Source organism: Panthera tigris, chromosome C2 (assembly GCF_018350195.1).
Source record: "Panthera tigris isolate Pti1 chromosome C2, P.tigris_Pti1_mat1.1, whole genome shotgun sequence".
NCBI classification, from domain to species: Eukaryota; Metazoa; Chordata; class Mammalia; order Carnivora; family Felidae; genus Panthera; species Panthera tigris.
This window is the reverse complement of record NC_056668.1, coordinates 125,521,331-125,538,203: the sequence shown is the minus strand read 5'-3', so window position 1 is coordinate 125,538,203 and position 16,873 is coordinate 125,521,331. Positions and strand designations below refer to the sequence as shown.

At 38.9% G+C, this 16,873-nt stretch overlaps 1 protein-coding gene across 7 annotated transcripts in view; it reads right to left on the bottom strand.

Annotated features, from left to right (window-relative positions):
- The window catches only part of STAG1 (stromal antigen 1), a 402,258-nt gene that overhangs the window by 112,918 nt on the left and 272,467 nt on the right, over window positions 1-16,873 (bottom strand). For all 7 annotated transcript variants that reach the window (XM_042998579.1, XM_042998577.1, XM_007087414.3 and 4 more), the window contains one exon: window positions 11,339-11,462. In XM_042998579.1, the coding sequence (XP_042854513.1) occupies window positions 11,339-11,462 (124 nt within the window). The remainder of the gene's footprint in view (window positions 1-11,338; window positions 11,463-16,873) is intronic.

Sequence of the window (16,873 nt, the reverse complement as noted above, 5' to 3'; positions counted from 1 at the left end):
GGAAAACCCCAAAGATTCCATCAAAAAACTGCTAGAACTGATCAATGAATTCAGCAAAGTCACAGGATATAAAATCAATGCATAGAAATCAGTTGCATTCCTATACACCAAGAATGAAGCAACAGAAAGAGAAATCAAGGAATTGATCCCATTTACAATTACACCAAAACCCATAAAATACCTAGGAATGAATCTAACCAAAGAGGTGAAAAATCTATATACACTGAAAACTATAGAAAGCTTATGAAAGAAATTGAAGAAGACACAAAAAACTGGGAAAAGATTCCATGCTCCTAGATAGGAAGAATATTGTTAAAATGTCAATATTACCCAAAGCAATCTACATACTCAATGCAATACCTACCAAATAACACCATCATTCTTCACAGAGCTAGAACAAACAATCCTAAAATTTGTATGGAACCAGAAAAGATCCCGAATAGCCAAAGCAACCTTGAAAAAGAAAACCAAAGCAGGAGGCATCACAATCCCGGACTTCAACCTATATTACAAAGCTGTAATCATCTGGACAGTATGGTACTGGCACAAGAAAAGACACTCAGATCAATGGAACGGAATAGAGAACCCAGAAATGGACCCACAAACATATGGTCAACTAATCTTTGACAAAGCAGAAAAGAATATCCAATGGAATAAAGACAGTCTCTTCAGCAAGTGGTGCTCGGAAAACTGGACAGCAACACGCAGAAGAATGAACCCGAACCACTTTCTTACACCATACACAAAAATAAACTCAAAATGGATGAAAGACCTAAACATAGGACAGGAAGCCATCAAAATCCTCGAGGAGAAAGCAGGCAAAAACCTCTTTGACCTTGGCTGCAGCAACTTCTTACTCAACACATCTCTGGAGGCAAGGGAAACAAAAGCAAAACAATTGCTGGGACCTCATCAAAATAAAAAGCTTCTGCACAGGGAAGGAAACAATCAGCAAAACCAGAAGGCAACTGGCAGAATGGAAGAAGATATTTGCAAATGACATACCAGATAAAGGGTTGGTATCCAAAATCTATAGAGAACTTATCAAACTCAACAGCCAAAAAATAATCCAGTAAAGAAATGGGCAAATGACAGGAATAGACACTTCTCCAAAGAAGACATCCAGATGGCCAACTGACACATGAAAAAATGCTCAACATCACTCATCATCAGGGAAATACAAATCAAAACCACACTGAGATACTACCACACACCGTCAGAATGGCTAACATTAACAACTCAGGCAACAACAGATGTTGTTGAGGATGTGAAGAAAAAGGATCTCTTTTGGGGGTGCCTGGGTGGCTCAGTCGGTTAAGCGGCCGACTTCGGCTCAGGTCGTAATCTCATGGTCCGTGAGTTCAAGCCCCACATCAGGCTCTGTGCTGACAGCTCAGAACCTGGAGCCTGCTTCGGGTTCTGTGTCTCCCTCTCTCTCTCTAGCCCTCCCCCCTTTGTGCTCTCTCTTTCAAAAATGAATAAATGTTTAAAAAAAAAAAGAGGATCTCTTTTGCACTGCTGGTGGGAATCCAAACTGGTGCAGCCACTCTGGAAAACAGTATGGAGATTCCTCAAAAAATTAAAAATAGAACTACCCTACAACCCAGCTATTGAACTACTAGGTATTTATTCAAGGGATACAGGTACGCTGTTTCAAACGGACACATGCACCTGAATGTTTATAGCAGCACTATCAACAATAGCCAAAGAGTTGAAATGTCCACCGATGGATGAATGAATGGATCAAAAAGATGTGGTGTATTTATATACAATGGAGTATTATGCGGCAATCAAAAAGAATAAAATCTTGCCATTTGCAACTATGTGGATGGAATAAGAGGGTATTATGCTAAGCAAAATTAGTCAGAGAAAGACAAAAATCATACAACTTCACTCATATGAGGACTTTAAGATACAAAACATGAACATAGGGAAGGGAAGCAAAAATAATATAAAAACACGAAGGGGGACAAAACATAAGAGACTCTTAAATATAGAGAACAAACAGAGGGTTGCTGGAGGGGTTGTGGAGGGGGATGGGCTAAACGGGAAAGGGGCTTAAGGAATCTACTCATGAAATTGTTCCACCATGTGCTAACTTGGATGTAAATTATAAAAAATAAATAAATTGTATAAAAAAAGATGTGTTTGTATGCAGCAAGTGGAAGAGAGTAGAGAGAAGTCTTTTTTATTTTTAAGAATTTTAGTGAGACATAACAGATACACAAGGAAAAAATTCATGTTTGTTTGATGAATCTGGACATATGTGTACATGCATGATATTACAATCAAGGCAATAACATATCCATCACTTCTAAAAGTTTCCTTGTATGCATTTTTTTCCTTTTTCTCTTTTTTAATTTGGTAAGAAGAGAGGGAGTAATATTGAAAGGGACTTGTTATGTACCCTTGGGTAAGGCAGTCTTATGCATGCCGTCTTTAGACCCTCAACTTGGTAAAGACCCCCAACTTAGCTGCATAAGAATGGGCCTTGGGCCTGGAACACTTCCTTACCAAGAGATCCAGAGCTGCTAATAAAACACCATGAAATGGTGGACACAAAAGGGCTAGCCCCACTGAAAAGACCTGCCAGTTCTGTAGATGGGGTAGTAGTGATGGACTGACTGAACTACTGGCCTCTCCCTCTGGACATATGATGACAAATGGGATGTGGATTATCTCTCTAACAACAAGGATGAGCTGGTGCAATGGATGAGGGTGGAAATGTGAGGTGGGTTCTCAAAAGAGTATGGAAACTATATTCTGGCTTTTGACTGCCTTCCTGCTCTCATGCCAACTCCCAACTCACATGGTGTCTTAGGGGTCACAATTGATCTCTGAGAGAAGTAAAGGGGTCCCATGTAGGAAATGTCTCCTGATCCTGGCTGCCTACACGCATCAAATAAGATGAGTTTTCACTTAGTGTGAAACCACTGATGGCATTGCTGAAAACAAAACTGTTGAAATGAAGTCCTTCTCTGTAAGTGGAGGACAGATGTGGATGGACCCAGGGGAGCCTCATGCACCCTGGCTGGTGCACGTTTGATGATGGGGCATAGTAGACTCAAATGTCTACAGCACAGTTAGGGATGGGGCCAAGGTCTCTGAGTCCCTACCTGAAACTAGAGGCCCTATGCCCCTGTCAGGACAGAATGAAAGGTGGAGGTGGAATTCAGACTTTTATGGGAGCCCTTGGGTACTGGTACTCCAATGGCAATAATTTTAGGTCCTTGTAGGAGTAGCTTTTGGTGGTTGAGGATGGTGTAGTTACCCATGATGGATAAGTCCACGTGTGTTTGTGGATGGGGTCCTCTGGACCATTTTGTGTGCTGATGATTGTAGTCCCCACCACTAAGTATATAATTAGGTTATTAACATTCTGACTATGTGTAGTATTGAATGCCATCGCCACCTCAAGGGGTATGCACCACAACAAGGACAGACTCAAGCATAATGGGCCAGGTACATTCCTTGCAAACTACAGAGTTGCCCAAACCACTGCATACTGTTCAACAAAAATACTGAATCCATGATGGGGAAAAGGACACTATTCTGTTAATTCAAGACAAGATAAGCAGAGGTGCTGATAGCCATCCTGTCATAATATAATAGCCCTGTCTGGCTAGTTAGGAAAGCCTCAGAGCATGGAGGTTGATAGATTTTCACAGGTTAAATGGAGAAGTTCCAGCTTTGGCCCCTGATATTGTCATCAGTACACAATGGTGGCAACCCATAGGGAAAACTTGTACACTGTTACTGATCTGGCTAATGACTTTTACTCAGTCCCTTTGCATGAAGAGGATTAGGACCAATTTGCATTCACACAAAACAGCCTGCATACACTTTTACTCTATTTCTTGTAATATGTCATTATTGACTAGGGCTTGATCTTCAATAAGCCCAAGTCCTCATTGACATTTTAGTCATCCATTACATTAATAACATTCTGATAGTAGGGCTAACTGAAAAACATGTGGCTGCAGTGCTATACTTAAGTCACTGATGAAACGATTACTGCCAATGTGACTATAAAACTAGATGAAGTCCAGGGCCTGGCATATCAGGTGCAATTATTAGGGGGCACTTGGGTGGGAAACTAAAGAAGTATCCCAGAGACAATCAAACAAAAATATAGGCCTCGGCAGCACCCATTAATAAAAAGGAATCCCAACAGCAGTGGGCCTCTTTGAGTAATTAAAGAGCATGTGTCCCACCAGGGTGCTTTCTTGGCTCCTTTAATTGAGATGAACCACAAAGCAGCCAATTTTATTTATTTTGAGAGAAAAACAGAGAGCGCGCGCACACACACACACACACACACACACACACACACACACACACACGAAGGGGGGAGGGGCAAAAGGGAGAGGGAGAATCTCAAGCAGGCTCCACCATCCAGTACAGAGTCTGATACAGGGCTCAATGTCTTGACTGTGAAATCATGACCTGACCTGAAATCTAAGAGTCAGACGCAACCCACTGAGTCACCCAGGTACCCCTTAAAGCACCAATTTTAAATGAAGTCTTTTGCTGCAACAGGACTTGGAAGCTATTCAACAAGCCATGGCCCAGACACAGCTTTGGGGACCTTTGAAACTTGTTAGACTGATGGAACTGCAGGTTTCCACACACCCCTAACATACTGATTGGTCTGTGGCAGAAGGAAATTGCCACTGTGGTGCCCTGGCTTCTTGGACTCTGGATCTGCAAAATTCCAGAAGCTACCATCCAATACACCCCTTTTGAATGACATTTCCTTGCTTGCTATTGGGCACTAATAGAGATGGAGCATCTTACATCCAGAGTGCTATACACAAACACTGCAACTTGAACTGTCTATTTTCACTTGGGTAATTACAAAGCCTACCAATAAAATTAGAAAGGCTCATACCAAAGTTCAATCATAAAATGGAAATGGTACACCCAATATAAGGCCTGGACAGAATCCCAAGGGACTAGCAGGCTCCATAAGCAAATAGCCAGCTTACCAGAAAGGCACAAAGAACCTATAGGGGATGCTCTGGCCTCTCCTAAGGCTACCTAGGGCACAAGATTTTAAAATGTGCCTGGTGACTGTAAGCCATGGTTTACTGACTGCCCTGTGGAACTTAAAGCAGATAGGGTCTGCTGGGTTGCAGCTGCCACCTGGCCAAGAGATGGCCATCTTTTGACTGAGACAAGATGTGGATGTTCTATCCAATGGGCCAAGCTCTGTGCTTTGGTGATAGCTGTACAGGCCACCCCTACCACCATGCCATGATACATTTTTACCAACTCACAGGCTCTCATCAATGGTTAGGAGAATGGCAACTAAAAGACTAGACTGTTAAGGGATGTCCCGTATGGGAAAAAGAACCAAGGCAGCAGCTTACTGTCTATAAAGAAAAAAATATGTCACTCATGTGGATAGTCAAGACAAAAGACCTTTTAAAATAAAAGCATAAGTAGCACTCTTATGCCAATCCACCTTGTGCCTTGCAGGCTGCAACAATCTCTCACTGGGTATATCTATGAACTGGAAATGGGAGTCCACTGCATATGTGAAAAATGCGGCAAAGCCCAAGGGATAACCCTGGAAGACACCAAGACTAAGGATGCAGTGCAATCTTATGATTCTTCTCAATATACTCAAATCATCTAGAGAGAACTGGGACACATTAACCAAGGACTGGGGACCCATCTGGGTCTAGTAGATTGATCACACTGTATCCCCAACCCATAGCCATGAGCACAGATGCTGCCTCACTGTCATTAACACCTACTCAGACTATGGTATTCCTATTCCAGTCTGACATTTGGACGCTGACTGAAACTATCATAGCTGTCCTTGAACAAACCTTATGTCATATTTTTGGATGCCCTAAAAGATTTCACTCTGACCAAGGAATATCCTTCATTGCCCAAGCAAGACAACAATGGGTATATATTCTCATGGAATATGAACTTTTTATGCATATTATCACTTTCATGCCAATGGAGCCACTAAATGAATGAATGGGTGACTTACACAGCAACTAAAGAAAGAATACCAAGACAGCCTGCTAATGAATTGGTACCCCCATCTGACTAGGGCTGTATGGCTACTAAACAGTGCACGGCAGTACAAGGGGAAAATGGCACTATGATGCATGCTGGGAAATACCGAGGTTGGATGCGGTGGAGGGCAGGGAGTAGGCAGCCATGTGTTTAGGCTATGCCTGCAAAATACCAATCTCAGTATAGCAGTCATTCTTTTTTCCCCTTGGTGTATTGGTTTGCAGTTCTGGCTGCCACAGCACACCGGACGTGGCCCCCTGACCCTACTCTGGATGTGATGCTTCCCTTGGGCACCTCCCTTCTATGGGAAACCATAAGGGTAGGAGACAAAACCAAGAAGTACCACAGTGCTAGTGTCCTTCTAGTAGTGTTGGGGAACATTTGACCCTTCAGATCAGGTGGGTGATATTACTGGAATGTCAAGTATGTGCAGCACATGACCTCCCTTTCTGGATTGGCCAATTAAGGCCAAAAAGTATGGATCAAGCAACAATGACACTGGGTGCTCAAAAAGATAGTAGCATCAGGATTGGGGCAGATAGCCTGGGTTGCAACACCTAAGTAATTAGCACAAGTAGTAGACCGAAGCATCTTTGGCCTCAGGAGGTTCATGGAGTAGAAGACAGGGAGGAACATTACTCTTTCTTCTCATTCCTACAGAATCCTCTGCTACAGAATGCCTGGTACAACAACAACTTGATAAAAATCCGTACAGCCACAGTAAGAGAAGGGAAACTTAACCAATGCTAGATTTGTCATTCTGGAATAAAGTCCCTCTTGCCCTGCATTCCCACTATAATGTCCTGGCCAATTACAACTATTTAGACCTTCCTTAGTTATCAATGGGTCAAATCACTGGGTGAGTCCTTCAATACAGTCCAGATGCAAGCATACTCTGGAGTCTCCTGCTTTATTTTTTTTATTTTTGTTTTTAATTTTTTTTAACGTTTATTTATTTTTGAGACAGAGAGAGACAGAGCATGAACGGGGGAGGGGCAGAGAGAGAGGGGCACACAGAATTGGAAGCAGGCTCCAGGCTCTGAGCCATCAGCCCAGAGCCTGACGCGGGGCTCGAACTCACGGACCGCAAGATAGTGACCTGGGCTGAAGTCGGACGCTTAACCGACTGAGCCACCCAGGCGCCCCTGGAGTCTCCTGCTTTAATATCATCTATGATGTGACAGAAAAAAGACCCCTGTACTAGAATGGTTATTACTAATCTTTATCGAAATTCTGGATGTGGACACCCAATATGTAACTTTTCTTTCTTGGTAACCACATGGCAAAAGCAGGCTGAGACGAGTCAGCATTTTGAGAACAAATCCCTGGTGTATGTCACCCACACTCTTGTATTATGTATTTCTCTGTGGACTCCAATGGACAACAGAATGTATGCCTCCAAGGGAAAGATTTTATTGCCTCACTGTCCATGTCAGGAACTGCAGAGAGGGCTGGAAAGGACACGCTTTGCTGACACACCACAGAGTGGTGCACAGTTCCCTCCTGGGAAGACAAATTAACCACTGGTTTCATTCAATTATCCAAATTCTAATACTGGGTATAGGTATGTAGCCCTAGAAAAAATGGTATACAACCTGTCCTTAACCATGGCAGAAATAGTTAATGCTACTGTGTAAGCCACTCAAGATCAACAAGACTCAATGAACTCACTAGCCAGTGTGGTGACAGCCCTCGATCATCTGGTGTAGAAAAGTGTGGCATGTGTGTACATACGTCAATAATTCAAGTTAAAAACTGAGCTGGTGAATATCCACATTCAGATGGGATGGTTATTAGCTGTATATTCACAGGCCCTCAGACTTAGTTTTTAACCTCTTTAGTTGGCTTAATCTAGGCACTTGGGGTTTCTAGTTGAGCACCATCCTCCAGGGAAGCCTGATCATTCTCCTGGGTCTGGCTCTCTTAAGCACGCTGGTAAGTGCCATCTCCAAATGACAGGGAAGCTGTATGAGCAATCCACATCCATATAGGTTGTTCAAGGACCCTATCGGACCTAATTCTGTCTTAGGGTTTGGAGCGGGCAATGGTCCTACAGGATATGATTTGCTTTATCTGCCACTTTGATGACCAAGCAGGGGTGAGGTGTGGACTTCTGGGAAAGGTAGTCTTCTGCATGCATTCTTTTGACCCCTACTTGGCTGCACAAGAATGGGCCGTGGGCCTGGAACATTTCCTTATCAAGAGATGAGTCTTTGCAACCTGTGCTGGGATAACTGCCTTTTGTGGAAATATCATTCCTATTTCAGACTCACTGTAGGTCCCCATGGTCTTCTTAACCATGTGAGTCACAAGGCACCTGGCCAAACTCACTACTAAAACTCTCTCTTCAGGGGAGAGGACAGGGTCCTTAGTTTTGTGGCATAAGAGAGGTACATGCAGGGCAACTGCCCCATGCTGATTGCTGGTTGGAACCTGCTGGCCATGGAGGACCAAGGCCCACTAGTGAAGTCAATATTGTTCTGTCCCCTCTTATGTGAGTAAAACATTGCTCCATCCAGTGCTTGACTGTGTTGTCTTTTCCTTGGCAAACCTGGTTTCAAGATGCAGTGGGCATGAATTTCTACCCTGGTGATAGGCGTCAAGTATCATTTTGCTTGACATATAAAGAGCTAAAAAGGCTTTAGATGAACTTAAAGAGGCTATGGGATGAGTCAACACAGAGAAGAAGAAATGGGGTGGAACAACAGAAAATAGGTTCCACCCAGGCACTACAGAGATTCTGATATGAGGTATCAAGCATAGGCAAGAAAGAAGAATTTTACAGAGAGCTAAAAGCAAAAACAATAAAGAGCAATACTGACAAACCGTAAAGGAAAGAGAAAGGTAATCTAATGTCATGAGCATAAATGTAAAGAGACTAGGATATTTAGTCTAGAACACAGAGATTACCACAGCTGAATTTAAATTAGACCTATTTTGTGTCACCATCAATGAAAGAACTAAAAAAACCGAGTAGAGAAATTAGAAGTATTGGTCAATAGAAAGACGAACTGAATCTCTAATAAATAACTCCTTTAGTTAGAGACTGCTTGTCTTTCTATTGACCAAAACTTATACAACAAAATTTAAATGAACTTGCAGTATTAAGAAAAAAGTTTGTCTTATTGAGGAATGTGGACTGATATTCTGAAATCAAGACATAGGAATATCAAATCTTTATGTTGTACACCTTAAACTAATACAATGTTATGTCAATTATATCTCAATAAAACAAAAAATGCAATTTATAATTAAAATGTAATCTTAAAAAAAGACAGGAATTTTATCAGCTCATTTGAAAAGGCACAGAACAGGTTGGAAGGCGGAGGCCACAGCCTATAGAATAAGCACTTTCAAACAGATGATTAAAAGGAGATAAAGAAGTGCGCATGGGTGACTCAGTTGGCTAAGTGTTGGACTCTTGATTTCGGTTCAGGTCATGATCTCACAGTTTGTGAGTGACAGCCCTGTGTCAGACTCTGTGCTGACAGTGTGAAGCCTACTTGGGGTTTTCGCTCTCTTCCTCTCTCTCTGCCCCTTCCCTGCTTGTGCACACGAGCTCTCTCAAAACAAATAAACACATTAAAACAAATTTTTTTAAAAAGGAGAGAAAGCAAATGACTACAGTCCTCATATGGAAAAAAGTGCAAGATTTCAGTGACATTAGAGTGAAAAAAGGAAAGCTTAGAAGGGATTACTTACTACTGACACTCTTTTCTAAATAAAGTAATTGTAAAAGAGGTTTATAAAAATGTTCTACTGAAAATAGTATTCTCATATCCTTTTATCAACAATGTACAAAACCTCCCTCCCTCTTCCTTTATCTGGACAGAAAACTCCTATAAACATGGTTTTGGGATTTATTTTAAAGTGTATTTTGGTAAGTCCCAACAAATATGTCTTCCCCAGAATTTGCAGCCCTACATAAATTCTGTTAAAACTGGCAATTTTACTGTTACTTAAATTTAGTAGGATACTCTATTAGGGAGATAGGAGGAGGGAGGAGAAGAAGGAAAACTGGTATGGTAGTGGTGAGGAATAAAAATACAAGACTTTAAATTTATTCCTACTAAAAAGTTTGTCTTGTTGGATTTAGCCATGCGTGTATGCTTGTGAGGACACACTGTATAATTCTTTCTCTCAAAATGCATAAAATTTAATTGGATAAACCTGAGATGAGGCTTAGCTGTGAAAGTCCTGAATTTCACACAAGGATTAGAAGAAAGAAAACATAGGATCAAGCTTGGGATTTATTAGTGTAGAGAAAAGGATTCTGAATTGCAGCAAAGATAAATATTCAGGAAAAAATTCACTGTGTACTAACTGGATATTCCTTCAAATAAGGTAGGGGATAAGAACCCCTTATAATCATCAATTAAAAATTAGTAATTGTGGGGTTGAACAACCAACGGGTGATGATCTCCCTATACTCTGAACTATTTCTTATAGCAAAAGTGGTCTGTAAAATCCCCTGGGCTGTTTTATTATAATATATGAAATTTTGTGGTTTTCAAATTATCTTTGGTAATATTTAGCATGCTTTTATTTAAAAAGTAAATGCCCTACAGGCTGATAATGGTAATACATAAAAAATAAGTCTTAGAGTATTACCAAAATTGTCTTAAAAGTCTAATAATATAATTGCATTTAAAAATTTAAGATAAATTGTAAGGTTTCTCTATTCGTGAATATCTGGCAATTTAAGTTATAGAATATCAGGTCATTCAATATAAAAATTCCAATAATTTGTCACTCCTCCCCTTGGTTATTTTGAGGATTACTTATTCAGCATTTGATAATGTGGGATTCCTTTCAAAATGAGCGCCTTTTCTAGGGGCACAGAAATAAAAATGGATTTTTAGATCAAATATTCTAAAATCCAACAAATCTACTCAACTCTTATAAAATACTCTACTGTCATATGGCTTTAACAGATTCAAAACAAGAAGGTTTTGTTGTTGTTGTTGTATATTAAGAGAAACAAGGAATCTCTTTTGATTCCAAGCTAGAAAAAGATAATTAGCTTCTTGGGATGGTATATTTTCTTAAAACTTTAGATGTACTAGGTTGTCAATTTGGTTTAAGATGGTATTATAGTAAGTTAAGACAGAATTTCCACACAGGCCAATGTCTCAAGTTTTGTCATGGCCATCAAATGAACAATTTATTTAGGTGTATCATCTTAAATTTTCATATTATTACAACTCTTAAAAACAAAAACTCAACTAATGCCATCATAATTCCTAGCATTCTAGTATTGAGACAAGCATATCTTCTATCAAAGTCTGAAACAGTAACTTACCCTATCATGAAGAGTCCAGCCAACATATTTTAGGTAACTGTCATTTAGGAAGGCATCACTATACATTTTCATCCATACTCCAATTTCTTCAATACAAATGGCTCTAATCTCAGCAATAGCATCACTAGAGAAGAAAACCAGACAAACCTCAGATTAACATCCAAAGCTAGAATGTACTTCATACTCATTTACCGCAAGTAAATATTAACATTTTTCCTAATACTGTATTTATATCTGCACTCTAAAAAATCCTCCAGTTTTAGTATATTCTGTTTTTTAGATGTCTTCTATAAAATAAAAATTACCAGTACCAAACTGAAAAAAAAATATTCTTCTGGAAATCATCCAATTTTGATTTTACTTTCATTGGACTAGGAAACCTGGGAGCTTTCTGAAAGCCTTACAACTATTATGGAGTCAAGAAACATGTTAAGCCTGAGGAAACCAGCATACCATCATCTAAACACAGAATAATATGGAACTCAAAAATTGTTTCTCTAAATAATTATGAATCTTTTAAGCTAGCACACATCTACTGAATTAAGAGAAAATAAACATGACCAAAACACAAATTAGTATCTATAAGGGAAAATGATGGAAGCATATATTATTTGAAAATGTACAGTAGTTTAAAAACCAAAACCTTGAAGTAACTGCCCTAATATTTCACAGTCAAAATGGGAACAATCCTGGTGACTACACTGTGAAGTGTACCAAAAGTCAGGTTTCTGGCACCGTGCCCAGATGGCTTTTCATCTCACTTTAAGCATCTAATATAACACTCCTGGGATGATTTTCCTACTGTAAAATTTGTGAACCACGAACAAATACAATTTTAATATTTTTACTTTATCTTTTAACAGGTTATTAGTTATAGCTTTAAAAAATCATATTAAAGATCATAAGATAAATCTTAACTTTCTTTTGTAGCTCAATCTTCGAGGTTTCTGATTTACGATATATAGGTAAGTTAAAATTTTAGGTAATTTTAATTCTCCAATTTAAAAAAGACAATCAATCATCTGTTAATTGCTAATCTGGCAATAATTCAGCTAGAATTTTACTGTTAATTCGGGAGCTTTTCTTAGTTTCTCTTTTATGACAAAAGAGAATTCAGAATACAGAATTCTGGCATTTGATTCTGTTTTAATAAATCTCAATTCCTTCTAAGTCCCCTTGTTCAAGAATAAAAATGTGAGAAATTTTCTTTCTTTTTAAAAATTTTTTAACGTTTATTTATTATTGAGAGACAGAGCATGAGCACGTGAGGGACAGAGAGAGGAGGAGACGCAGTATCTGAAGCAGGCTCCAGGCTCTGAGCTGTTAGCACAGAGCCTGATGCAGGGCTCGAATTCCCAAACTGCAAGATCATGACCTCAGCCAAAGTCGGACACTCAACCGACTAAGCCACCCAGGGGCCCTGAAATTTTCTCTTTCAAAGCCATTCTACTAAATTACAATCTTTAGTTTTCCTACATATTTTTAATGCCTTTTTCTTATGGAAAGATCCTATTGCATAGGCTTATGGTACAGACTCTGGAGCATGACATACTAAGTTCAAATCCTAACTCCACTATTTACTAGCTATGTAGCTTTAGGCAAGTTACTTCCCTCTTAGATTTTCTCAATTGTAAAATAGTTATAATAACTGTACCTAGCTTAGAGCTCAGAGTTACTGTGAGAATGAACACACCTGGCACGTACTAAACCTTCCATAAACGCTCCCTTCTGTATCTTTATGCTTTAAGTTCATATATATAGCTTTACAGATTTTAAAGCTTTACATAAATAGTATCTTGTAGGTATCCTCTCCAAAAATGATGTTCAGTTCTCCTTTCTGCATATACAGAAATTATTATAAATTATTTATACATTTTCTCATTGGCAGACATTTAGGCTGTTTCCAAGTTTTTGCTTTTATTAACAATGAATGCCATAAACATTCTTGTATATGCCTTCTTGTGCACACGTATGAAAGTTTACGTAGGGTAGTGTTTTCAAACAGTATATGACTACCTATCAGCACATTATGAAATACATTTATTTAGTGAAAAACAAAGGATTTAGGATAGAAAATATGAAAAAAGTGTCACATGAGGTAAGCCAAGTGAATATTTTTTTTGAACTATTGTGTATCTGATGTTAGGATATGGTCAACTAAGTCTGTAACACACTTTTTATACCTAGAAGTGAAATTTCTGGAAAAGGAGTGATATACATCTTCTGCATTATTAGATATTAACAATCTTTTCCACAAATTAGCGTTTCATATCCTTACCCAACTTGGTATTATTCTACTATTTAATATATATTTCCAACTCTGTGAACTACAATTTCATGTATTTTGTCTTCCACTGGGTTGACCATATGAAAACAGTAACAGCATAAATAAAACAATCACAAAACACCCAAATCTTATCACTTTACTCTCCCAAAGGTATGTTACACTTATTCTCTACTGTATTACCCTTGTAAAAATCAATCCTAAAAAACAAACAAAAAAAACCAAAACCAAAACAAAACAAAAAACCACCCAAAATCCAGAAAGTTAAAAAACAGGCTAAGTTTTTGTTTGTTTGTTTATTACACAATACTACGAAAGCAGCCTGAAGACAAAATAATGGGTATAGTATGTTGATGAAAAATTACAAAGACTGTGGGCTCCTGGGTAGCTCAGTTGGTTGAGCATCAGACTTTTGATAGTCCAACTCTTCTTTTCTTCTTAAAAATTTTTTTAACATTTATTCATTTTTGAGAGACAGCGAGTGAGCAAGCAGGCAGAGAGGGAAACAGAATCTGAAGCAGGCTCCAGGCTCTGAGCTGTCATCACAGAGCACAATGAAAGGCCCAAACTCGTGAACTGGGAGATCATGACCTGAGCCGAAGTCTAATGATCAACTGACCGAGCCACCCAGGCGCCCCTTAATAGTCCAACTCTAGATATCAGTCCAGGTAGTGGTCTCATTGTCAGTGCTTCACACTCCCTTAGTATGGCTCTGCACAGAGCTACATGGAGCCTGCCTGGTATTCTCTCTCTCTGGCTCTATGCCCCTCCCTCTCCTTCTCAAAACAAATAAACTAAAAAGAAAAAAACAAAACCTACAAAGACTACTAAGTATGGTAACTGCACATATACACAGTTCAAACATTCTTCCATTCATTGCCACTGGTATTACCAATACGAATACCATTATTATTGGTATTAACATCATGAGTGTATTGGTATTAAGATCTAGAAATGACAAAGGCTTATAGCTTTCAGGAGAGAAATCTTGTTCAAAATCTTTTTATAACCATCTTTATGTCTAAGTCTAATTTCTAATGATTATTAGTCTTACCATTCTCCTAAAAGCTTATGTTCTTGGAAATAGATCCTCTCTGCATGCACTGCCAACATTTTGATACAACTTGTCTTCTTGGAATCCCAATCCTTGTCTATTTCAGATGCCAGTCTGACCCCTCCCCCCCTTAACTAAAGAATTTTTAATATCCAGTGCTCCTGGGTGGCTCAGTTGGTTGAGCATCTGACTTCGGCTCAGGTCATGATCTCATGGTTTACGAGTCTGAGCGCGTGTCGGGCTCTGCGCTGATAGCTCAGAGCCAGGAGCCTGCTTCAGATTCCATGTGCTCTCTCTCTCTGCTCCTCCCCTGCTCGTGTGCTGTCTCTGTCTCTCAAAAATGAATAAACATTAAAAAAATTTTTCTTAATATCCTTTCTAGACTTACAATTTGACTATGTGTGGTCAGACAGCACATTCTGCTACTATTAAAAGTCCCGAGGCAATTTGTTTCCTGTTCAGGTTTTGAAATTCCAATCCACTTTGCCTGCTGATACCATCCTGTTAGACTAATCATTCTCTATAGGTAATTATATTATGTAATCACAGATTATACATAAAATTAGAACTCCTTTGTGGTAGTTTTAAAATATGTCCACAAATTCCTTGTTAATTGTTTTTTGTAGAGATACATTCTTATTTTTTTTAATGTGGGTATACTTAGTAATTTGTTTCTAACAAATATAGTGTGGTAGAAATGATGGATTTTGACTCGAGGTTAGGTCATAAAAGAGATCGTGACTTCTGCTTTGTGACTTCACTTTCTTGGATCGCTCTCTCTGAGCCATGTCCTGAGGACATTCTAGCTGCCCAAAAGAGAACTCCACATGGTGAGTCTTTCTCAACTGGGGTCTTTCTGCCATCAGCCACCTAAGTAAGCCATATTAGAATCAACCACATGGAGTGGTTTGTTACATGACAAAACATATCATTACTTTCTATTATCGAAGACCCATACCAATAACCAATCTTCTAGTCTGGTCCATGAGTGAGTTCTTCCTTAGTCCAAATAGCTTAAGTGCATCAGTATCTACATGTCTGTGGTCATCTCTATGCTTACAATGCCTTCATTTTACTCTAAATAACAACACTGATTGTTCTTTCAAGCTCCTGTGATGTTAGTTCTGTCATATCCTCTTATTACCAGATATAGCTTTCTTGCCCTCTATGAACATTTTATTTGAGCAAAGTGTACAATAAAAATGCAGTATGTTTTTGAAATATTCCACTAACCCTTGATTTTCATATTAAAGTTCTTTTTAACACCTTAATATCTATTTCCAACACCCTCAGTCCATTTGGAAAAGTAATGTTTAGGGGTGCCCAGCTGGCTTAGTTGGTCAGGCATCTGACTTCAGCTCAGGTCCTGATCTCATGGCTCATGAGCTCCGGGCCCACACTGGGCTTTGTGCTGACAACTCAGAGCCTGGAGCCTGCTTCAGATTCTGTGTCTCCCTTTCCCCATTTGTGCTCTGTCTCCCTCTCAAAAATAAACATTAAAAAAATTAAAAAAAAATAGTAATGTTTACGTGATATTTGGGAATTTCCAAAGCAAAGATTAAAGGGGGAAAAAAAGTTAGTACAACAGGGGAAGGTGTAAAAGGCAATCATAAGATTAACTGATTTTCATAATTGTGGTATTGCAGCCTTGAAATGAACAACTAAAATTGAAGTCAGGTTCACTTTACTTTTGAACTCAAAAAGAAAAAAAAAAAACCTAGAAAATAATAATTCTGTGGTGATTAATCCTTTGTTGTAACTCTATGTCACAGCACAAAAAAATTATGTTCATTTCTATGAAAAACTTATCTAATTTACTGACCTTCACAGTGTGCCTTTATGGGAGATGTGGCTCTTTAATATATAGACTTTAAAGTTTTCATTTTGAATTGCTTTCTTGGCAGATGGAATTCAAATTATTTTCTGCTTACAACAAAATGAAATTTAACTCCAGTGTATTTTAATGAAATGTTTCTTGTACTACTCTTACAGATGCTTTCCCAGTAAGGAAGTAGACTAAATTAAAATGACTGCAATACAAATTTTGGAGAATAACTCTTGGCTAATATGGGCATTGTGACACTTACAATTATCTCTCATGTACAAGGAATCTCATGAGAGCTCTAGAGTGAGAAATAATTACAAGTGCCAAGAAGGCTGCTATCTAAATTGTAGCACAAAATGAATTCATGTCTCA